This window comes from Mustela putorius, unplaced genomic scaffold (assembly GCF_011764305.1).
Source record: "Mustela putorius furo isolate JIRA1106 unplaced genomic scaffold, ASM1176430v1.1 tig00003875_pilon_pilon_pilon, whole genome shotgun sequence".
Taxonomy (NCBI): Eukaryota; Metazoa; Chordata; class Mammalia; order Carnivora; family Mustelidae; genus Mustela; species Mustela putorius.
Window position 1 is genome coordinate 4,389,216 of NW_025422026.1, and position 23,660 is coordinate 4,412,875.

The following is a 23,660-nucleotide window of genomic DNA, read 5'->3' on the forward strand; positions in this document are numbered from 1 at the left end:
TCAGCCCCAACTCTTCCGTCTCCCACCAGGCAGATGGTCTGACTTGTGCGGCCTCCTCTGTCAAAGAATCCTCTTGGTCTTGGCCTGTTCTATGCCCAGTGTCCCCTGGACCTCTAGGTCCTCTCAGCTGTAGCTTCTGTCTCCGATCTCTTCCCGTTTTGAGACTTTCTGGTGTTGTCATTGTTGGATCTTCATGAACCAACTTTCCAAAAACACCAGTTTTCTGTCGGCGCACTTCCTCATCGGGTACTCTGCCTGCCGTGCCAGATTTTGTTCTAGGCTCAGGGGACTCATGGGGCAAAGGGCACTGCTCCTGCTGTGCCGTGACACTGCCCCGTGAGCTGTCCACCCTGCCTGTCTCCAGTCACTCCCACTGCCCCTGGCACACGCTTGCTCACGCACACATTGGGCAGTGGCCGTCTCCTAGCGGGGCCTTGAGCGTCCCCACCCTCTGTCCTTCCAGCTCGTCTCCTTCAGTCTCGGAGTCCTTCCTGCGCCAAGGACGTGCTCTGTGCTCTCGGTGGCTCTGTGCTCCTCTGCTGGAACCACAGCCTAGTGCTTGCTCTCCAGGATGAGCGGCTGCTGTTCCACTTGTTTTCCCCACTTGGGACAATAGACTGCGTGACACCCAGCTGTGGTTGGGGTGAGGTGGCTGCTGAGCGCCTGTGTACCTGGGCCTGGGCAGTACACCCGCGCCCCCGCTGCTGGGCACGTGCCTCGCGGCACGACAGCCTGTCTCTCTCTGGCTCCCTGCCAGGGCTCACACACCTCTGGGTGGTTTCCAGGTACAGGTGATCCCCTGGGTCTTGGCTGACAGCAACTTTGTCCGGAGCCCATCTCAGAGACTCGACCCCAGCAGGACGGTGTTTGTCGGCGCTCTGCATGGGATGCTCAACGCCGAGGCCCTGGCAGCCATCCTGAACGACCTGTTTGGTGGAGTGGTGTACGCTGGCATTGACACAGATAAGCACAAGTATCCCATTGGTGAGTGTCCCACTTGTGTGGGACAGCTTGGTGGCCCCTGGGACCTTGCTAGACCGAGACCGTAATTCTTCCCACGGGAGCCGAGAGGGAGGCCTGGCCCAGGTCTGCAGGTCAACATCCACCAGCAGCACAGCGTCATTGTCTAGATAAGCCGTCGGTACCGCTCCTTGCACCCTCCGCTGTCCCACCGCTGCCCACGAAAGGGGAGAAAGTGGTAGGAGACCACAGGAGGTGACGGGGAGACCAGAACTTTGGAAGCTAAGAGTTCATAGCCAAACCAGTTTGCATCAGCAACAACAATTCATTAAAAGGCCGGGACCTCCCTGAACGTGACTGTTTTTCAAATTAAGAGTTCTTGAAAAGTGGCCTTGTCTCTAGGGTCAGAGACCAGATCAGGTTGAAGGACAAGGCCGGGTGACTCAGGCAGCAGAGTGTATTCATGGCCTATGCTGTCCTCACTGAAGGAAGTCTGTGGCCCTCACTGCTGGGTGTTTGGTCAGTCCCCTGAGAAAGGAGGTTCATTCCTCAGCCATAGCAGAATAATCTTGGTGGTGGGGTTTGGAGGTGGAGCAGGGCCTGACCTGTGTGATCAAGGCAGGGCTAACCGGCCTCCCCAGGTGCTTACTCTGCCTGCCCACCCTGAGTCTGGTCGGGAAGGAGTTCCGTGTAGGGCTGCACTGCAGGCTGGGAACAGGGACCAGAGAGGCTGCAGGGCAGAGGTGGAACAGGGGCACGAGAGGCTGCAGGGCAGAGGCAGCATTGGGCAGGAGGAGTCTTCTTCTGGCTTCCCTGCTGCATCTCTGGAGGGCCTCTAGGCCAGGAGGGGTTTGCCTGCTGCTGTCCCTTCGGAGGGGTGTTCTCTCTGTGTCTTGGATCCCAGTGTTGACCCTGCCTGTGCATCTGTGTGCACCCCACCAGTCTCTGCCTGCCCCCATCTCCGTCAGCAGATCCTTCCTGGTTCCTGAGTGATTTGTGCCCCCGTGGTCCACGGAACTACACCATTTGATAAACGGGGTTGCTGAATGCTTGAAATATGCCTAGTGCCACGTGTTCAAATGATAATATTTGGGATATATTGGGTGTAATTAATTATATTATAAAAATTGATTCCACCACTTTCTTTTTACTTCAGTGTGGCTGCTTGAAGACTTAAAATTACATAAGTGTCTTATATATGTTTGTCTGACAGCCCTGCTCTAGAGCCAGGGTTTCCTGAGTGTTGACAAATAGCATTTGGTAGAATTTGGCTAGAAGGTAGATTTGTTCTCTTGTTCCTAGGGTCTGGCCGTGTGACTTTCAATAACCAACGCAGTTACCTGAAAGCAGTCAGCGCTGCTTTTGTGGAGATCAAAACCACCAAGTTTACCAAGAAGGTGAATGCGCCAGTCTGTACCCTTACTCTGGGTCTTCACTACCCAGGGCAAGCCTGGGCCTGGAGCCGGTCCCAGCTGGGGGTGTGCAGGGAGCCCCGTGCTCGGGAGGGAGGGGAGCTGGGAACTTTGAGCCGCTTCAGCATGGGAGGGGTCTCCGCTCACCGGCAGTTTGACGGGCGTTGCTCGGGCAGCCTGGCTTCCCGTTCTCCAACCTGACGTGTATCCTCTGAACACACCTTTTGCCGGGTGATGGATTGCTGGCACTAATGTGCCCAGAAACCCGTGCCGACGCGGTGATGGATGTTGGAGCCCGCCAACCTGGCCTTGTGTGTGCGCATCTGTCCTCGATGGACTCTGGGCTCTGCCCATAATTCTCCCCTTTAAAAACGAGACCTCCTGCATTCCCGTGTATACCCCAGTAACGTCCCCTCTCTCCTGGCCCATCTGGCCTCCTGGTGAGAAGAGTGCTCATTCTCCTCTTTTTGCATTGTGTAGGTTCAGATTGACCCCTACCTAGAGGATTCTCTGTGTCATATCTGCAGTTCTCAGCCTGGTCCTTTCTTCTGTCGAGATCAGGTGAGTCCCCAGGGTAACGGTGATGTCTAGGAAGTCCCTGCCCTCAATTAAAAATTGTCATGCCGCGTTTCTCCCTAGAAGGTTGGTGCTCTTGGGGTTGTCTACGAAAGCATGAAGGAGGCAGCAGTCATGTTCCCTGATGGTCAGACCAGGGAAACAGGTCCTTGGGAAACTTTGTTGAGTCTTGATACCCTGCCCTTCCCCTTGCTGGTGGCATGACCACCAACAGGATGTCTTTGTGGGTGAAAGGAACCTGGGTAGGTATGGTTAGCAGCACCTGTGAGCCAGGCACAGTAGTTCTTTTTTTTTTTTTTTTTTTTTTTTTTTTAAGGTTTGTTTATTTATTTGTCAGAGAGAGAGAAAGAGAGAGAACACACAAGCAGGGGGAGCAGCAGGCAGAGGGGGAAGCAGGCTCCCCACCGAGCAAGGAGCCACACTCAGGACTGGATCCCAGGACTCTGGGATCACACCCAGGTGTCCCTGGGCACAGTAGTTCGAATCAGGCCTTTCTCCACTGGTCATCCCCTCCTTGAGGACCCCTTCTTCACTTGTGAGCCTCCAGACTCCAGATATTTGTACCTGGTTTCTCTCCACAATTGTCAGAAGTGGGGAGCTTTCTGTTGAATGTTCCTGGGTGGCAGGGAGGAGGGCTCTGGGTGTGTTTGGGCAGTGCTTCCCAGCGGTGTCCATGTAGCTGGCCTGGTACCATACTGGGATGAGAGTTCGGGGAGGTTTGGGGAGGGCCTATTCAGCCACTAGTGGTCAGCCATGCTTGGTTTTTCTGCAGTGTTGCTGACTGCAGAGGACCAGAGGCTCAGGCAGGGAAGAGTTAAACCAGAAGCTCCATGGGGTCAGGGGGTGTGAGTAAATTCAGGTTATTAGGTAAAGCCCAGAACACGGATCTCTCTGATGAGCCTCTTCTAGCAGACTCTTGCATGTCCCTGTTGTTCACAGATGACCCCATGTTCGGGTAATTGTTCAAAGGCTGGTGGGTTGGCTGAGGTGGCACGGCTAGCCAGAGGTAGGACCGGGACTGTGGTGCATACCCCATTGTCTCTTCTCAGTGCAGAATGCCTAGCATTAGGACGGGAGCATCTGTCTTTGAATGTTCTCCCGAATTAGCAGCCATATGATGTAGCTGCTCTGTAGGAGGTGAGCAGGGCAGGGGCCCTGACAAGCAGCCCGGTGGTAGGAGGGAATGCGGGTACATGGTAGGAGCCCAGCACGTTTGCTTGAGGTGGGCACTTAGTGGGTTTGCTGCGGTTAGTCAGGCCTCTGTCGGGTCGGGGGAAGGTGGGGAGAATGTTCCCCGAGACCATACCTTCTAACTGCATGGAGGCTGCCAGGAATCCCTGCTCCCTCTCCCCAGAGCAGGTGGGCAGCTCCTGCAGCACCCCCCCCCCCCCACACACACACACTGCTGGTGCTGACAGCGTGGCTTCTCTCCTCCTTCTCCCCCAACCAGGTGTGCTTCAAATACTTCTGCCGGAGCTGCTGGCACTGGCGGCACAGCATGGAGGGCCTGCGCCACCACAGCCCCCTGATGCGGAACCAGAAGAACCGAGATGCCAGCTAGAGGGGCTGGCCGGGCCCGGTGGCCTGTGGCGCCCAAGGCTGGCAGGTCAGCAGCTGCCTGCAGCATCCTGCCCCTGGCGACCAGGGAGCTGGCTTCCCAAGGACAAGGGAAAATCGTAGTCACCTTTGCACTTGCTGAATCTGTCTTTGTTTCTGCACTAATTAATGCACAATGAGTTCTGTCGGGTTTTGTTTTCAGGGGGTGCACCAGGGCAAGGACCTCTGGCTCACCCTCCAAGCGACTCTGTAGTTTTCCCAGATTTTAGTTCCTCATTTTGCCGATGAAAAGCAAAAAAAGAACTACGTGTCCGGAAGGTATTGACACGATGCCTACATCTAGGTTTATTTATTAAAAGCGCTTTTTTACATTCCTTGCAATACTGATGGTGGTGATACGCAGGTCTCGGTTTCATTCTTGCAGTTGCCATACAGTGCCTTTCCATTTATTTAACCCCCACCTGAACGGCATAAACTGAGTGTTCAGCTGGTGTTTTTTACTGTAAACAACAAGGAGACTTTGCTCTTCATTTAAACCAAAATCATATTTCATATTTTACGCTCGAGGGTTTTTACCGGTTCCTTTTTACACTCCTTAAAACAGTTTTTAAGTCGTTTGGAACAAGAGATTTTTTTTTCTTTCCTGGCAGCTTTTAACATTATAGCAAATTTGTGTCTGGGGGACTGCTGGTCACTGTTTCTCACAGTTGCAAATCAAGGCATTTGCAACCAAGAATAAAAATTTTTTTTCGGATTTGAAACTGGACCGGATAAGCGGTATTTGAGCGGCTGCTGTGTATAGTTTTAAATGGTTTATGGCACCTTCTTAAGTTGCACTTACGTGGGGGGGAGGGTTGATAGAAGTTTTTAATCACAAAGTCACAGGACTTTTTTCTTTTGTAACTGAGCTAAAAAAAAAAAAAGGGCTGCTTTTCGGTGGGGGCAGATGAAGGCTCACAGGAGCCCTTTCTCTCAGAGGGGACAAGTACCCTTCCCTTATTTCTTTCATTTGAGAAGTGTATGAAGCAACAGTTGCAGTCACTGAAATGCTACTGGAATTTGAAAACTTGACTTTTTCTTTCTTCTTTTTAAAAAAAAAAAATACAACAAAAAACCTACTTGCCCCTCTTTGGGAAGCTGTGTGCCAAAGAACCAGTGTCATAACCCCTCTCCCTCCTGCTGAGCTGCCGTTGCATTGTTGCATATCCCAGCTACTCTGTGGGTTTTGTGAAGCTGTGTGTGAAGTCTCTACCTCATTGTAGCATATGCAGGCAAGACTGCACTCTCCTACAGATGTGTGGAGTAAGCTGTGGTGTAGTTTTTTTGGCACATAATAAACACGTTGCAGCAGAGTTCTCGTTCTGTCTCTGTGTCTGCGGTGCGGGAGCCAGGGGGCCACAGGGTCACAAGACTGCAGAGTAAAAATTCGTGTTTCTTTGGATTTTCTGTGATGGGATTCCAGCCCAGGTTGACGGTGGGGCCATGGGGAGACCTGCCCCTGCAAGTACTTCTTGGTCACTTCCGGGGTCAAATCCATCTTGGAGATGCCTCTCTGGCAGGTGGGTAGCTTTGATCCAAGCATAAAAATCCCTTTTGCTTCTCAAAGCCCCAGACCCAGCGTGGAGAAACTGGAGGCACAGCTCCTCAGGCCACTTGTTCTCAAGCTCTCCCAAGCCTTCTGGGAAGGCTTTCCATCATCTTGGACTCACCTGTGCTGACCCAGTTCCTCTCTGAGAGGGAGAAATGCACTTGCTGGTATTCTTCAGAGAGCCCCGTTACTCTGGACTCTGTCACAGGCTCCCAGGATTTGTGAGCGTGTCCACTGATGATCTTCCCAGGTAGGCTGTGCCTGGGCCCAGCGCCTGCATTGATCATTTGGATTCTAGTTTAGTCCGAGGTAGAGGGAACCTGGCACAGCGAAGCATCATTCTGGTGAGAGGTGCAAGAACTCACTGTTGGAGGGGGTGGGGGAGTCCTCCAGCCAAGAAGGAGAGACTTCCGCTTTCCCTCGAGGCCTGGCTAGCAGCTGCTTGACAGAAGTTTGCTGGTAAAGTAAGTGCCTGCAACTCCCTCAGAGGAGTGTGATCCTCCCTTTTGGTCTCTGCTTTTTCTCCTTTTCCTGCAGTGACATCTTTCCTCCCCTCTGTCCCCATTTTGTCCAGGGCCACTTTCAGGTAGAGGGCTTCCTGTCCTCCGGCCTTCCATTCCCAATCAGTTCAAAGTCAGACGGCACTAGCCAAGGTGACCAGGAGTGAGTTGAGGGATGAGGGAGGCTCAGCCCCATGGCCCTTAACTCCAGCAACCTAGCCAGGCAGCCTTTCCTGAAGTCAGCGGGGGGGGGGGGGGGGGGGGGGGGGCATGGGACTTGCTTCAGCAGATGGGGTGGGGGGGTGGGAGCAGAGCTGGAGGGCAGGGGCAGGGTATGCCAGGGGTGGTCTGCTCTGGTGGGCTTCAGAAGGGCCTGGCTTGGGGATGGGAGCGTCAGCAACAGCCTGAAGACTGTGCTCACCGGGAGGTGCCTCCATGGTTGGGAGTGCTGCAGGCAAACATGGTCCTCTGCTTCCACGTTTGAGAGCTTGCTTTATGGGGGGTCCTGGGAACTCACTAAGCAAAAACGGCCCTTCCAGTCTTGGAGCTCACCCTCAGTGGAGAAACTAAGACAAGTCGCCATGACAAGCAGCTTAAAAAGGATGATGATGCTAAAAAAGGATCAAAGGAGGAGAAGCCCCTCTGATAATGTGACCCTTGAGCAAAGACTTGAAAGAAACGGGATCAGCCTATCCAAGTGGCACCCCTCTCCCAGACTAGAAAAGGCAAGTCCCTGAGGCTGAGGGTCCTGGGCGGGGCACCATCCCTACCTCCTTACCTTTCCACGCTCCCGAATCGCCGTCCCAGGGACGCTAGAGCCTCCCTCCGTCTCAGGCGTGTGCAGAAGACCTGCACGCCTTCTAGTCTACGGAACATAAAACGATCCTGTTGTAGAACCAAGGAGCAGAAGACGCGGGAGGACAGAGGCCTTAGGAACGGAGTGAGCGGCAGCCGCGCCCACGGTGGGGCGGGCCAGGTGCTTGCCCCGCCTACCAGATTGCGGCGGGCCGCCTGCACTTCCGCCCCGCTGAGCCGGGGGTCGCTGTGGAGCACCTGAGACAGCTCTGAGTGTCCCGGGTTACCCGGAAGCGCCTTTCTGGCCGCGCTTTATAGGCCTCGCTTGTGCTTCCTGTTTCCTCTTTTACTATACCCGCCAACATGGTAGGTATCTTGTCCCGAGGCCTCGGTCCGCTACAATCGTCCTCCATCCGCTGCTTTCCGCGGCCCCCAGCCCTCGAGGAGGGGCGCGGGGCCCCACCAGGCTTCAGCTTCCGCGGGTCACTGGCCTCCGCGCCGAGCCCCGCGTTCCGGCGATGCCCGGCCCGCCCTCCTCCCGTCCCGGGCTCAGCCCCAGCCCGCGGACTCCGCCGCCGCCGTCGGAGGGCTGTCCTGGCTCGCGGGTGACGCTGTGCTCTCCCACCCGCAGGGCCGCGTCCGCACTAAAACCGTGAAGAAGGCAGCCCGGGTCATCATCGAGAAGTACTACACGCGCCTGGGCAACGACTTCCACACCAACAAGCGCGTGTGCGAGGAGATCGCCATCATCCCCAGCAAGAAGCTCCGCAACAAGATCGCAGGGTGAGCCGGCGGGCCCGGCGGAGAGGGGCGCGCGAGGGGCGCGCGGCGGGCTTCCCTGCGGGCGGTCGTGCGGCTCCGAGGCTTGCGCGGGCTGCCCGGGGCGCCGGTCGTCGTCCGTGCGGCGGCCGCGGCTCACGGCTGCCGGGCGTGTGTCCCGCAGCTACGTCACGCACCTGATGAAGCGCATTCAGAGGGGCCCGGTGAGGGGCATCTCCATCAAGCTGCAGGAGGAGGAGCGAGAACGGAGGGACAACTACGTGCCCGAGGTGAGCTCGCGGGGTCCGCCTCCGGCCAGTCTGGGGGGGTCTCCTACCCGCGGTCGCCCCGCCCCCAGTGCGGGTGCCCGTGGGACAGCCCCGCTCGGCCCTGCCGGCGCTCTTGCCGCAGAGCCCCTGGTGCTGCGCGTGTCGTGGTTTGCCGGAGCCTAGCACTCCCGGGCCGCTGGCCGCCGCCTGAGGTCTTCTGCAGACTGGGCGCCAGCGAGGGCCTTACAGAGGGGCAGCGGGAGAGGGCAGCCGGGACCGGGAGCCCTTCAGCAGGCTGCTCACCGTGGAGGGCTGCTGGGCATCCCCCCTCCATCTCTGGTTGAACACTCTTGGAGAAACGGCGGGGAGAGGGAGAGACGACCCTCTGATCGTTTGGGGGCCTGCCCTGTTTATAGGTCTCGGCCCTGGATCAGGAGATCATTGAAGTGGATCCTGACACTAAGGAAATGTTGAAACTCTTGGTAAGTGCTGGCGGGTTCCTGCAGGAGCACTTTGCCCCTGGTGAGGACCATCGCTAGCTTTCTCCTCTTGCAGCCACACCAGCTGCCGCCGTCCTCCCCGTCCAGGGAGCCACATCCTCTTACCTGCCTTTCTCCCCGAGGAAGTGGTCACTGGAAGATGACGAGCGGCAGTGTTGGGGATTCAGTCTACACTGCTAACCCCTGGACAGCTGCCTCCATAATGGGGTCAGCTGGTTACGGAAGCGGGAGATGGCCCTCCACAGGAAGAGAGTTCTAAAGCCGGTGGCTGTTCCCCCCGTGACTTCCAGGATGCTCTCCCTTCTGTTTGCTTCTTGCCTCTGTGGTTGTCCTCTCATTCTTCGTGCTTTCCATCCAGGCCGTCACTCCTTGTGTGCGTGCTGACCTCTCCAGAGACCTGTGCCCTGCTTTTTCTGTGCTTCCCAGATGCTTGAGCTGTCTTCATGGGGCCTCTCTAGCTCTACACAGCTCGGTGACAGTAGCCTGGCTTTGGAGTCCAGTACACAGTGATTTGAAGCAGCTTCATTTTTTCTTTATGATCATGAAATGTTTAAGACGCTCAGAAAGGGAGTGGACACAATGAACTGGAGTGTACTCAGCCTCCAGCTTCAGAAAAACATCACTGGTATAGCTGAAGTCAGCTGTGGGGCATTTTCTCCAGAAATAATCACTGTCCTCAATGCAGCATTATTGTCTCAACTGTAAAACTGGTTTTCGAGGATAAACTGGGAGGGATATTAAGTTCAGGTATGTGGCAGGCTCTTAACAGTTGCATTAGTGATGTTTCCTAGTCGTGTCAGGCCTGGAAAGGAAAGGACACTGAATGCGGCCTAGAGCAGTGATTCTCAAAGCAAGCGATTTTGGTCTTCAGGGTATTTGGTAATGTCTGAACATGTTTGGTTATCGGAGCTGGGGAATACAAGCAGGCATTGGTGGATAGAGGCCAGGATGCTTTTAGAAATCCTACGGGGTACAGGAGAGCACCCTCAGGTGTGGGTGTTGGGATGCATGTGCCTTCATATCTCAGGTAGGCTCCCTTGTGAGTTTATTGCTCTGGGGCAGGGAGAAGGCCCCTCTTGGGATTCTGCAGGGTCCCACCAACCTGACGCCAAGCTAGTGGAGGGTGACAGGCATGGCCTGGTGGTGTTCATAGGACATTCATCATAGATCTTACCGGTATAGCCACACTGAACCTGTTCTGTTGTTTTTCCAGGACTTTGGCAGCCTGTCCAACCTGCAGGTCACTCAGCCTACAGTCGGGATGAATTTCAAAACACCACGTGGAGCCGTTTGAATCTTTCTGCTGTGCTGTAATATCATCAATAAACCTTGGACAACAACCTTGCCTGTGTCCTGTGTGGGTTGGGTGCCACTAGTGCTAAGGGCAGGAGTTCTTTCCGGAGGGAGAAATCCTGAAGAGCGCTCTGCAGTGGGAGTATCTGTAAGTGGCCTCTGGGCAGTGCCCATACAGACGTGTTGGAGAGCTCAGCCACCCTGCCTCGTCCTGGCGGGCCCTGAGCACTAACCTTGTCTGCAGGTGGAAGTCAGGAGATGCTTGCCTCTTGCTTTGCATGCCCTGGGTGTTTGATCCTCTGCCTCTCCCAGATACACTCAGTCTGGGCTAATGAACCTGTCCTGAAAGGGTAACTAACACTCCTCGCATGTTCAAGGGTTGGCCTTTATGGGTGGGAGATTGGGTGGGTGGTGTCTGCCCAGGACCTGGCACACAGGAGATGCAAGTGTGAGTGGAGGGGGTGGGGAGGGTCAGTGCAGCTGGGCTGCTCGCTGGCTGGATCCTGGATAGATCACTGAGTTTGGGGGTCTGCTGAGGCTGTGGGTCAAATAGAGACCGGGGCTGGTCCTGAGTAGAGAGGGAAAGGAGGAGGAGTTGTTACTCCGTTGGTGATCTACACATTTATCTGCTGCTCTGTCCATGGTGGAGCTGCGCATGTTCTCAAGCATGGGTGTGGAGACTTCGGCAAGGAGGTGACCGGACCCTTGCCCCTCGGCTTCTATGAGGCAGATACGGCAAGCAGCGTAAAAATGCACAATTTTGATGGAAAAACATTTCAGAGAAATGTTACAAATACAGTACAAGGAACATCAAATACTCAGATCTACCAATTGTTCATTTTGCCCCAGTCGCTTTAGACTCTGTATGTGTGCACACACATGTGAGCAAAGATACATGCATATGCACTAATTCAATTCAGGTCTACTGAGGTTAGAGGCAAGACCTTTGCCCCAAGTATTTCAGTGTCTGTTTCCTTAGGAACAAGGACATTCTTTTACAAAAGCACAGTACAGTGTTCAAAATCAGGAAATTTAACATTGATCCAACCGGGATCGATTTTAGCTAATGTCCCAATGTCTCAGTTATTTTTCCCTGGTCCGGGATCCCACCCAGAATGACTGGAGGGCACCTAGGGTTCATGTTCCTCCAGCTTCCTTTCCAGGTCTTCTCATGACATTTTTGGAAAGTATGGTCTGACTTTGTAGAACGTCCTTCAGTTTGGGTGGTTTCATGTTTCCTCAGATACAACAGCCTTTTTCTGGAGGAAGCCCCCAGAAGTGACACTGCTCCCGGCGCATGGAATTGAGAGGTGCAGGATCAGCCTGTCACACTAGCGGTGTTTACTTGGTGCTCTCGGGCTAGGGTTAAGGAGCGTCTCCACTATGAACTTTCCCACTGTGATTACAGACTTGGGAGGAGATACTGTTGTGATGATGTTTTGACTCCAGGAGGCAGCTTTGTCTCATTTATTACAGTAAACTTTTGTTTCCGTCTTTTGGTGCGGGTTCGGGGCCTTGCCAGCTAATATGAAGCGCCTCCTGCCCCCACGTCCCCCCTTGGGTTTTGATCAGCGGTGAGGAAAGGGTTGGGCTCTGCATGGGGGGTGGGGGAGGTGTTAAAGGGTAAACCGTGAAGCCACAGCGGGGCAGCTCGCTGTGACTTTTGTTGCGCTCCACACGGTGAGGCAGTGCCCTTGCTCCTGGACTTGAGCCGGGCCCGCACCCCAAGACCTGGGGCCGGACTAGGCGTGCAGGACCGGGCTCCCACGGGCGCTGAGCGGCCCCCAGAAGCTGCTTTAGGCTCCAGCGGGCTGGGGGCTTCTCGACCTCTGTCGGGAGGACAGGTGCTCCTCCCATCTTCGTGCGGCACCTGTGGGAAGCACGTGGCCAGTCCCCGCCCCTCGGGGGCTGGGATTGGCCCTTCCGGGGGTGGGCGGGGCCGACGCAGGTACGCCCGTGCGCTCCGCGGACCACGGGAGCCAGGTTCGCCCCGGCTCTCCCCTGGTCTCCCCGGGGCTCGGGGCCCGCGATGCTGTCGGCACAAGCACAGCGGACAGCCTTCCGCCTGCCGCGTCCGGGGGCCGCTGCTCCTTCGCAGCCGCACGGAGCTCCCGAACCTTCCGAGGTAATGTCTTCCCCGTTTCTCTGTATCATCCTCGGTGATGGTGTTAACGGATGATTTTACTACGTACCCAGAAAAGGGACCTACGGAGAGAGCAAATGCGCAAGTTAAGCTTATTCATTCATTCATTCATTCATTCATTCATTCATTCATTCTCGGCGAGGGAACTGAGAGCACGTCGCTCAGGTCAGAGACGCCCCAGCCCGGCAGCCGCGGAGTCCGGGAGTGTCGAGGTGAAGGTGTAAATGGACCCGAAACCGGTTTTTTGCGCGGGAAGTCAGTCCGCTGGCTTTCTGCTCGCCGCCGCCTGCAGTGACGGAGCCCGAAGCCGCAGGGGCAGGACCGGCCGCGTCCCGGAACCCCAGGCCGAAGCCGGAGCGCAGAGCCGCTCGCAGCGCGTGGCTGTGCGCCGGGGCGCAGGCTCCCCGCTCCTCCTGCAAGTGCGTACTTGCTCTCTGTCGTGTCCGCCGGCAGGATTTCCAGCGCCCTTCGCGGAGACCATAGTGTCCGCTCGACACCAGAAAACCCCCCCTGTCACTTGTTTCAAACGTGTTTTCTTTCTTTGCGAAGTTCAACTCGTCGGACGTTTGACTTGTATCAATTGTTTCAAAATAACAGCGCTTGAAGTTTTACCCTTTTTTCTGCGGTACCTGGAGTCCCCTCTGTTTCTCATTAGATATGGGGGTGGGGGTGGGGAGACAAACAGCCTCCCTGTTGTGAGGAGTGTGAACCGAGCTCGTTCTCTCTTCCCACGGCGGGGGTCAGCACACCATGACGGGCGGCGGGAACGGTTAGGCCTGGTTTCTGCGTTTCCAAGTGCCTTAAAATAACCACGGCAGGACAGTATTGTGAGCTGTGGCAACGGTATGAAGCTCATGTGTCCGTCCGTATTATTGGGACACAGCCGCATTCCTTCCCATGTTACGCGTGCGGGTCTCCCTGTTAACAGGCTGGATGTAGATTGTTGCAACACAGTACGGGGCACTCATCACTTTGCCTGACAAATTGCAAATTACACATTTATAACTCAATAGTGTTTCAAGGGCCATACCTCTGACCACGTCATGATATTTTATTTTCTGAAAATCACTGGTGCATATTCAACATTAAAAAGCGAAAACTGGGCTTTGAGTGTTGCACTTTCAAGGTCTGCGTGGCTCATGTGTGAGCCAAGCAAGAAGGAAAGCTTATCAAAGGTGAGTGAGTTTCTCCGGAAGAAAGATGCCTAGAGAATAGAGACTTCCTGTTTAAGACTATTAGCCTTTGAGTTGCCAAATGGTATCTTGAAGAGGTGACAACACTGGGAGTCACAGAGAATTTAAAAAGAAGACAAATGATTTTGAGTGCTTTTCCTTGTCTTAATGAGTCAGAAAATGTTATCCATACCGCTCAGGTGTTTGTGCAGGAGTTAAAGCTGAATTCGAAGAGACTGAGGAATTAGCCTCTGACTCAGTTGCTTAGAAGGCCTATAGGTGAGAATTTTTTAAGGATGAGAACTAATTCAATCTAACCTGAAGTGGGAATCAGCCTGAGCTAATGTGGCAATTAGTGGTGATAGAAATCTGTGTGGGGCAGAAAAAGATTTCTTTGGACAAATTTCAAAGCTTGCAAGAATGTAAAATGTTCAAAACCTTAATCATCAGTAGGTATCTTGCAGAAAATACCTCACAGTACTTGAACCAGTACCGTTAACAGTAAATTTCATTTGCTCTCATAGACTTAACCATCATCAGTTCCATGAATTTTGTTTTTAATTATGGTAACAGATAGATATTATTTATCATTTTAGCCACTGGTAAGTATACAAATCAGTGACATAAATACATTTGCCTTCTCACAATGACTACCAACACTGTCTCCAAAACTACTTCATTGTTTCTTTTTTTTTAAAGATTTTTTATTTATTTATTTGACAGAGAGAGATGACAAGCAGGCAGAGAGGCAGGCAGAGAGAGAGGGGAGGAAGCAGGCTCCCTGCTGAGCAGAGAGCCCGATGCGGGGCTCCATCCCAGGACCCTGGGATCATGACCCGATCCGAAGGCAGCGGCTTAACCCACTGAGCCACCCAGGCACCCCTACTTCATTGTTTCTAACAAAAACTCTACCCATTAAACAGTTACTTCCTGTTTCCCGAACCCCCGCCCTTGGTAACCTTTATTCTGCTTTCTGTCTCTACGAATTTGCGTGTTCTAGGTGCCCCACATAACCAGATTCATATAATGTGAATTTTGGTGACCGGCTTGTAGTAAGCATGGCCCATCCGTGCTTTTGTTGTTTTGTTTGTTTTGTTGTTTCTTGAAGTTTTGGAGGATGGCCTATGAACCAGCTGAATCATTTGATGATTTGGCAAATGTTTGTGCCTTAAGAGGCTGTGTGTGAAACACTCGGGACCCCTGCGAGGGGTTTGAGGATCAAACCACACGGTTTGATTGAGTCTTGTTTCGTGAGTCACCTAGGTCTGGCTAACGAGCACTAGCTCTGTTTCCTCCCGATAGCTTTACCTGAGCAAGGGACAGTCCTTGAGTTTCCACTAAGGTTTCTCTGAGCCCAGGTGACTCATCTTTTTTTTCTTTTTTTAAGATCCTATTCATTTATTTGACAGAGAGAAATCACAAGCAGATGGAGAGGCAGGCAGAGAGAGAGAGGGAGGGAAGCAGGCTCCCTGCCCAGCAGAGAGCCCAATGCGGGACTCGATCCCAGGACCCTGAGATCATGACCTGAGCAGAAGGCAGCGGCCCAACCCACTGAGCCACCCAGGCGCCCCCAGCTGACTCATCTTAAGGAGAAATGGAGCGAACTTGTTCTTCTCTTTCCTGGATATCCTACGCTTTCATCCTCGTCTGCTGGTCCAAAGGTCCTCACATTGACAACAATAAATTCTAGTTCTGGTTCTTTAATGCCGCTGAAGAATTGATATAACCAGCAATCAGTCAGTCTTTCAGTACACAGCAAGAAGGGTGAGGTTAATTTAAATTGTTTTCCCCCCTCAGGGAGAACAGACACTTAAAATGTCCCCTAATGAGAGTGTTCTGGATTTTTCCAGAGGGCGGAGGTGGTACTTCTGACCGTTTAAGTCCTTTCTTCACAGGTTTTTCTAATGGCCTAGATTTTTACATTATACTTGCCTTTATGATCGGGAATGGTGTGAGGTATGAAATTGTAACGAATTCTTATAAGCAAGAATTCAGAGTTCTTGTAAACAAGTAGTTCGTTTCTGTTATAAAATGAGTTCTGTGGTCGATTTAGTCTACAAAGGAAGGCTAAGACAAAACATGTTCTTAATTTCTTTACCAGTGTTGCGGCATCAGGATGTCTAGCTAGACAGCACCCCATCCATTCTGTTCATGCAGACAATAACAGAACAGTGGGAACAGCCTGAAGCTGGTGAGACATAGTAAAATCCATTCAGAGTTGCTGGGTACAGGGTGAGCCTCAGAGGACAAACTGTCTTCTGGTTCCTTAATATTCTGTCATCTGTACAATTGTCCCATCTGATGGGAGGTAAGAGCAAGTGGAAGGGGTGTTCAGGATGTCCATTTGGCCCAGTGCACGCCCTATCTGTACCCTTTTAAAAAAATTATTTTTATTAACATATAATGTAGTATTTGCCCCGGGGGTACAGGTCTGCCAATCATCAGGCTTACACACTTCACAGCACTCACCATAGCACATACCTTCCCCAGTGTCCATAACCCCACCACCCTCTCCCTACCTCCCAACCCCCAGCAACCCTCAGTTTGTTTCCTGAGATTAAGAGTCTCTTATGGTTTGTCTCCCTCCCGACGCCATCTTGTTTCATTTTTCCTTCCCTAACCTCCTGACCCCCTTCCCTGCCTCTCAAATTTCTCATATCAGAGAAATCATAGGATAATTGTCTTTCTCTGATTGACTTATTTCGCTCAGCATCATACCCTCTAGTTCCATCCACATCATTGCAAATGGCAAGATTTCATTTATTCTGACGGCTGCATAGTATTCCATTGTGTATATCTACCACATCTTCTTTATCCATTCATCTGTGGCTGGACATCTAGTTTCCTTCCATAGTTGGGCTATGTGGACATTGCTGCTATAAACATTCGGGTGCACGTGCCCCTTCAGATCAGATCACTACATTTGTATCTTTAGGGTAAATACGCAGTAGTGCGATTGCTGGGTCCTAGGGTAGCTCTCTTTTCAACTTTTTGAGGAACCTCCATGCTGTTTTCCAGAGTGGTTGCACCAGCCTGCATTCCCTCCCCTTTCTCCGCATCCTCGCCAGCATCTGTCATTTCCTGGCTTGTTAATTTTAGCCAGTAGTCAGAACGACTGGTGTGAGGTGGTATCTCATTGTGGTTTTGATTTGTGTTTCCCTGATGTAGATGGCCCCCTTTTATATCACTTTGTGATACAAATTTTCAGATTGCATGATATTTGCCTGATAGTCCATAACATCATCTAGGGATAAATGCAGGTTTATGAATCGGTAGAGAAAGGATAGTGGACCCATTTCAAGCACGCATCAATCAGTCTTGTCAGCCCTACTGTTCCCGGTGATGGAGTATCCGTCTCCTTAGTATGGGCTGGGCCACGTACAATGGTAATTTTGGTAGCAAGATGAACGGACTGTGGTAGAGTAAGTTAGATGCTCATCAGCAGTAGTCGTGGCAGAAGAGGTCGAGAAATCCATAGGATTTCCCAGTTGTGCCAGCAAGGTGGTAGACTCCGAAGACCTACCTGGTGTCATTGTAAATGGGGGCCCTGTTCCATTCTGCCAATGTGCACATCTCGAGGAAGCTGTGGGTTCAGTGGCTTCAGCTGATACTACAGGGGATGCAGACTATGCCTTCAGGGGGCTGTATGGGGAATCTATGGTGTAACAGTTGCATTTTCCTGGGATTTTGTCTGAAAGAGGCATCGGGGGTGCCTGGGTGGCTCAGTCCGTTAAGCGTCTGCCTTTGGCTCAGGTCATAATTGCAGGGTCCTGGAATAGAGCCCGACACTGGGCTCCCTGCTCAGCAAGGAGTCTTCTCCCTCTGCCCCTCCCACTGCTCACTCGTGCTCGCGCGTGCGCTCTCTCTCTCTCTCAATAGAGCAATCAGGGGCACCTGGGCGGCTCTGTCAGTTGAGCATCCTGCTCTTGGTTTTGGCTCAAGTCATGAACTCACTTCGTAAGATGGAGCCCATCCCCCCTCCCCTCACCCCCAGTCAGGCTCCACACAGGGTGGGGAGTCTGTTTCTCTCCCCCTCTGCCCCTCCCGCTGCTCTCGTGTGTGTGTGTGTGTGTGTGTGTGTGTGTGTGTATGCGTGCACAGCATACACTCTGTCTCAAATAAATAAATCTTAGGGGAAAATAAAGCCATCATAAAGTTGAAGTTTGGGTTGTCTGAAGGGATATATGAGAGATTTTCTTGTGGCTTTGAAGCCATCTCTATAGTTGCAAGGCAGCCTTGGAATGGAATGTGGCTCTCATTGGGGAGAGGTAGTAGTGTAGCAGGATTTTTTTTTTTTAAGATTTTATTTATTTATTTGAGAGAGATCACAAGCAGGCAGAGAGGCAGGCAGAGAGAGAGGAGGAAGCAGGCTCCCTGCTGAGCAGAGAGCCCGATGTGGGGCTCGATCCCAGGACTCTGAGTTCATGACCTGAGCCGAAGGCAGCGGCTTAACCTGCTGAGCCACCCAGGCGCCCCAGGATTTTTTTTTTAAAAGATTTTATTTACTTATTTGACAGAGAGATCACAAGTAAGCAGAGAGGCAGGTAGAGAGAGAGAGGGAAGCAGGCTCCCTGCTGAGCAGAGAGCCCCCCCCCCATGTGGGGCTTGATCCCAGGATCCTGGGATCATGACCCAAGCTGAAGACAGGATTTAAACCACTGAGCCACCAGATGTCCCAGTGTAGCAGGATTTAAAGCAGCGACAGTGTACGGTGACAGGGGGACTGGTGATCGGGCTTGTTCATAGGTGCTCTGCCCCCGTGTAGAGAAGGCCTGTGTCTTAGCAGCCTTCCGCCGGCTTTTCTCAGGGGTCCCCAGGAGCTCAGCTGCAGCCTCCAAAGTGAGCAGGGTGTCCCAGCCAGCAACCCCCTGTCCTCCTCCTGACAGCTGTTGGGGGGAGTGAAATTTCCTCTACCTTCTCAGGTCCTGTGGTCGCAGCCTGCAGGGTGACCGGTCTGGTTCCCGCAGCTTGTGCTGCCCCCTGCATGGTGGCCACAGGTCGTGCTTCTGCACGCTCGGTGGCCTTCACAGGTCATGGCTCCAGGTCGGTCGTCCTCTCTCTTCCCTTTCTGATGCTGCGGTCTTGCGGGGGTTGTTTGCCGGGTGGTGAGCAGCTACAGACATGCGCTGGGAGTACTGGAGAGCACGTAAGGCAGCGGGGAGGTTAGCGTGCTTAGTCGAAGCAGGATGACGTCCGGTGTGTGGAGTGCGCTTTGAAGCCGTGATCCCCAAGGACCCAAGTCCGTCGAAATCAAATGAGTCCAAGAAAGTCCGTGTAGAAGGAATCGCCTTTGTAAGCCAAGCAGCTTGTGTTTTATGACCTTATGTAATCGAGTTTCAGCTTCCCGGGAGTGTCAATCCAGGTGTAGCTGGTGGTGTCGGCCACGGCACGGAGGTCTCCTTGCGGAGCTGAAAGAGGAGCTAGAACTGTTCCGTTCTCAAGATCAGCTTTGGCCAGAGACTCGAAGCAGCAGATAATGCAATAACTTTACAAATTAAGGAGAAGTTCCGATCATAGACTCGTTTACTTTTATCGCTAACCAGGGAAGTAGGAACCTACTAAAAGGAGGGAATCCTCAATTACGAAAGCCTCTTGGCAGGTTCTTTCTTCTTTATTTTTTTTTTCTCCTTTAAGTTTTTATTTTAATTCCAGTTCACATATAGTGTTACGTTAGTTTCAGGTGTGCACTGCAGCGAGTCATCACTTCCATGCATCACCCCGTGCTCCTCACCGGGACCCCCCTTCATCCCCCTCACCGGTTTCACCTGCTCCCCCGGCCACCGCCCCTCTGGTCACCAGCAGTGTGTTCTCTAGAGTTAAGTGTCTGATTTTTGGTCTGTCTCTTCTCTCTCTCTCTCTTTTTCCCTTCTGCTTGTTTGCTTTGTTTCTTAAAGTCTGCATATGAGTGGGGCACCTGGGTCACTCAGTCATTAAGTGTCTGCCTTCGGCTCAGGTCATGATCCCAGGATTCTGGGATCGGGCTCCGCATTGAGCTCCCTGCTCCTAGGGGAGCCTGCTTCCCCCTCTCCCACTTGTCCTGCTTGTGTTCTCTCTCTCACTCTCTGTCAAATAAATAAATAAATAAATAAATAAATAAATAAATAAAATCTTTTTTTAAAAAAAAAAGTCTGCATATGAGTGAAATACAATATTTTTCTCTAATTTTACTTAGCGTGATATTCATTAGATCCATCCATGTTGCAAATGGCAAGGTTTCATTTTTTATGGCTCAGTAATATTCCATTGTGTGTATCTACCACATCATCTTCATCCATTCATCAGTCAATGGCCCATCCATGTTGTAGCATATAGGAAATTACATTCCTTTTTATGGCTAAATGATATTTCATATTTATATGGATAAACAGAATGTGTGTGTGTATGTATTTTTATGTATTCATTTGTTGATGGACATTTGGGCTGCTTCTGCTTTTTGGTTTTTATGAAAAATGCAGCTGTGAGCCTGGGTGTGCTGGTGTCTGTTTAAACTCCTGCTCTCGGTTCTTTTGAGTGTATACCAAAGATTGGAATTTCTGGATCATCTGGTAATTCTGCGCTTAATCTGCTGAGGAAATGCATGACTGTTTTCTGCAGCCGCTACTTCATTTTACATTCTCACCAGCAATGCATACAAGTTGGAATTTCTCCACATCCTACCAACACTTGGGATTTTCTGTGTTGCTGGTTTTGTTTTTTTAAGTAATAGCCATCCTCATGGGTGTGACATGGTATCTCGTTATATATATATTTTAAAAGATTTTATGTATTTGTTATAGAAAGAGTGAGGGCAGGGGCGCCTGGGTGGCTCAGCGGGTTAAAGCCTCTGCCTTTGGCTCAGGTCGTGATCCTAGAGTTCTGGGATCGAGCCCCGCATCAGGCTCTCTGCTCAGCGGGGAGCCTGCTTCCTGCTCTCTCTCTTTCTCTCTCTCTGCCTGCCTCTCCGCCTACTTGTGATTTCTGTCAAATAAATAAATAAAATCTTTAAAAAAAAAAAAAAGAAAGAGTGAGTGCGTATAAGCAGGGCAAGAGGCAGGCAGAGGGAGAAGCAGGCTTCCCACTGAGCAAGGAGCCTGATGCGGGACTGGATCCCAGGATCCTAAGATCATGACCTGAGCTGAAATCAAGAGTGGGACGCTCAACTGACTGAGCCCCCCAGATTCCCTTCATTATACTTTTGATGTGCATTTCTCTGATTAGGGATATCAAGCATCTTTTCATGTGTCTCTTGTCCACTTTTGTATCTTCTTTAGTCCTTTGTCCATTTTTTTAACTAACTGGATCTTGTCGTTGCTATAGGAGTTGTTTGTATATTCTGGGTATTAGTCCTTTATCAGATATGATTTACCTTCTCACCCATTCTGTAGGTGACCTTTTCTCTCTGTCAGTTTTGTCCTTTAATACACAAAAGTTTTAAATTTCAGTAAAGTCCAGTTTTTTTTTCCCTTTTGTCACCTGGTAAAGGAGTCACATCTAAGACTCCTTTACCAAATCCAAGGTCATGAAGAATCATCCCTATGTTTTCTTTCAGGAAACTTTCCCCGTTGAATGGACTTGGCACCCTTGTCAAAAATCACGTGGTCATAAATGTATGGGTTTATTTCAGAAATCTCAGTTCTCTTCCCTCGGTCTTAGTCTGTCCTTTGGCCTGTACCACAACATTTTGGTTGCTGTAACTTTGTAGTAAGCTTTGAAGTGTGAGTCTTCCAGCTTTGTTTTATATCAGATTTTTCTTTTTCTTTTTTGCTGCTTGGGTTGTATGTGCTAGGGCTACCATAACAAAATACCGAAGACGAGGGAGGGGAGATGCTTAAACAGATCCTTATTCCCTTGCATGTCTGGAGGCTGGAAGTCCGAGATCCAAGTGTTGGCAGGTTTGGTTTCTCCTAAGACCCCTCTCTCCTTGGGTTGCAGAGGACTGTCCTCACATGGTCTTTCTCTGACCATGTGCAACCCTGTGTCCTGCCATGTGTCTGAACATCTTATAAGGACACCAGTCCCAGCAGACTAGGGCCCACCCTAAAGGCCTCGTGGTAACTTAATTACCTTTTTTAAGGTCCTATCTCCAGATGTGGTCACACTTTGAGGTACTGGGTGGGGGTTTAGGACTTCAGCATACAGATTCTGGGGAACACAGCTGAGCCCAACACATGGACTCTATACAATTCCATATGAATTTTAGGGTCAGCTTTTCTATTTCTACAAAACAAAAAAACAAAACCAAAAAAACACCATTGGAATTTTAATAGGAGTTGCACTGAATTTATAGATGGCTTTGGGTAATACTGACATTTAAGTCTTCCAATTGATGAGCATGGGGTATCTTTCCATGTATTTAAGTCTTTAAGCTTTTTCAGACATGTTTTTAATTTTCAGGCAACAAATATTTTTCTCACAGATTAAATTTATTCCCAGGTATTTTATTCTTTTAGATTGTGATATTGTGATGTAATAAATACGTATTTAGTTTTTGTCCCCAGTTCTTGGCACAAAAGTTTCAAAAACCCTTGAAATTTCCTGAGTGGTTGGGGTGGGGGGACCATTTTTGCTCTTCATTATAAGCCTCTTTCAACTTTACCTGAGTTTGCGCTTATGAGGTCACTCTTGGGGGTGTAATTAGCTTGGGCACTGGTTGCTAGAGGAACTAATCATGTGATTCAGAAATTGGAGCATTGAGCCCCACCCCCTGATCCCTGGGGTGGGAAGAGGGCCCGGAGATTGTGTGCAACACCAGCAGTCAGTGATTTGATCAGCTCTGGGCCTACAAAGTCGGACGTCCATAAAAACTAAGTTGTGAGGTTGGAAGAGCTTGGTGATTGCGGGCCAGGAGCGTGGCCCATGCCGGAGTCTGGGACAGAAACTCCTGTACTCAGGACCCTCCCAGGCCTCGCCCTATGTACCTCGTCATCTGACTCATCACTTGTGTCCTTTGTAATAAACCCACAAGAGGAAAGGTTTTTTCCCCCCCAAGTTTTGTGAACCCATTATAGCAAATTATTGAACCTAAGGAGGGGATTGTGGGAGGCCCCAATTTATAGCCAAGTCAGAAGTGTGGGGAACCTGGGGCCCCACGACTTGTGATTGGCATCTGAAGTTGGGGAAACCTTGTGGGTCTGAGATCTTGACCTGCGGTGTGCTAACTCAGAGTGGTTTGTGTGAAGACTGAACTGAAATATGTGACACCCGGTCGTTACCTGCAGAGAACTGGAGAATTGGTCAGTGTGGATAACCCACACAGAGATGGAGCTATAAATGGAACGACTTTAATAATTTCTTTAAAAAACTGTTCCAGAGTGCCTGGGTGGCTCAGTGGGTTAAAGCCTCTGCTTTCGGCTCAGGTCATGATCTCTGGATCCTGGGATCGAGTCCCACATCGGGCTCTCTGCTCAGCAGGGAGCTTGCCTCCCCTCTCTGCCTGCTTCTCTGCCTACTTGTGATCTCTGTCTGTCAAATAAATAAATAAAACCTTTAAAAAAAAGAAAAGAAAAGAAAACAAAACAAAACAAAAAAACCTGTTCCTAAGTGGCTATAGAAATGTGACAGATTTTTGGGTGATGATCTTTTCCTCCACGATTTGATTCTTACCAGTAACTGGTCTGTTCACATTTCCTATTTCTTCCTGATTCAGTTTTGGAAGATTTTTATATATTTAAGGATTTGTCCATTTCCTCTATGTTGTCCAATTTGTTGCTACATGGTTTTCCATAAATTGCCTAACAAATCTGTTTCTGTGGTATCAGGTATTTCTCCTCCTTTGTTTCTGATTTTATTTTTTCAGTGCTTTCTATTTTTTTCTGGATGAATCTGGATGAAGGTTTATCAATTTGTTTTTTTAAGATTTTATCCATTCGTTTGTTAGAGAGAGTGTGTGCATGTGCACAAGTAGAGGGAGGGGTAGAGGGAGAAGCAGGCTCTGAGCTGAGCAAAGAGCCGACACAGGACCTGATCCTAGGACCCTGGGACCATGACCCACGCCGAAGGCAGACGATCAACTGACTGAGCCACCCAGGTGCCCCCAATTTTGTTTATCTTTTCACAAAACTAGCTCTTGGTTTCATATTCTATTTTGTCTCCATTTCAGTGCTCGCTTCGGCAGCACATATATTTTGTCTCCATTTCATTTATTTATGCTCAATTTT

General features: G+C 50.9%; 2 protein-coding genes across 12 annotated transcripts in view; both read left to right on the forward strand.

Annotated features, from left to right (window-relative positions):
- CPEB1 (cytoplasmic polyadenylation element binding protein 1) overlaps positions 1-5,857 on the forward strand; it is a 96,496-nt gene extending 90,639 nt beyond the window's left edge. For all 11 annotated transcript variants that reach the window (XM_045067194.1, XM_004763673.3, XM_013062026.2 and 8 more), the window contains 4 exons: positions 786-984; positions 2,263-2,357; positions 2,853-2,933; positions 4,399-5,857. In XM_045067194.1, coding sequence (XP_044923129.1) covers positions 786-984; positions 2,263-2,357; positions 2,853-2,933; positions 4,399-4,509 — 486 coding nt within the window. In that variant the 3' untranslated portion in view covers positions 4,510-5,857. The remainder of the gene's footprint in view (positions 1-785; positions 985-2,262; positions 2,358-2,852; positions 2,934-4,398) is intronic.
- Positions 5,858-7,601: 1,744 nt separating this feature from the next.
- Positions 7,602-10,256, forward strand: RPS17 (ribosomal protein S17). Its single transcript, XM_004763685.2, has 5 exons — positions 7,602-7,754; positions 8,020-8,171; positions 8,332-8,437; positions 8,833-8,898; positions 10,130-10,256. The coding sequence occupies exons 1-5, from the start codon at positions 7,752-7,754 to the stop codon at positions 10,208-10,210; spliced, it is 408 nt and encodes a 135-aa protein (XP_004763742.1). The 5' UTR covers positions 7,602-7,751; the 3' UTR covers positions 10,211-10,256.
- The last annotated feature ends 13,404 nt before the right edge of the window (positions 10,257-23,660 follow it).

Excerpts from the sequence above, each read along its gene's own strand:
- RPS17 (XM_004763685.2), top strand. Across the intron at positions 8,172-8,331 it reads CTCCGCAACAAGATCGCAGG|CTACGTCACGCACCTGATGA; the intron begins GTGAGCCGGCGG and ends TGTGTCCCGCAG. Across the intron at positions 8,438-8,832 it reads GGGACAACTACGTGCCCGAG|GTCTCGGCCCTGGATCAGGA; the intron begins GTGAGCTCGCGG and ends CCCTGTTTATAG.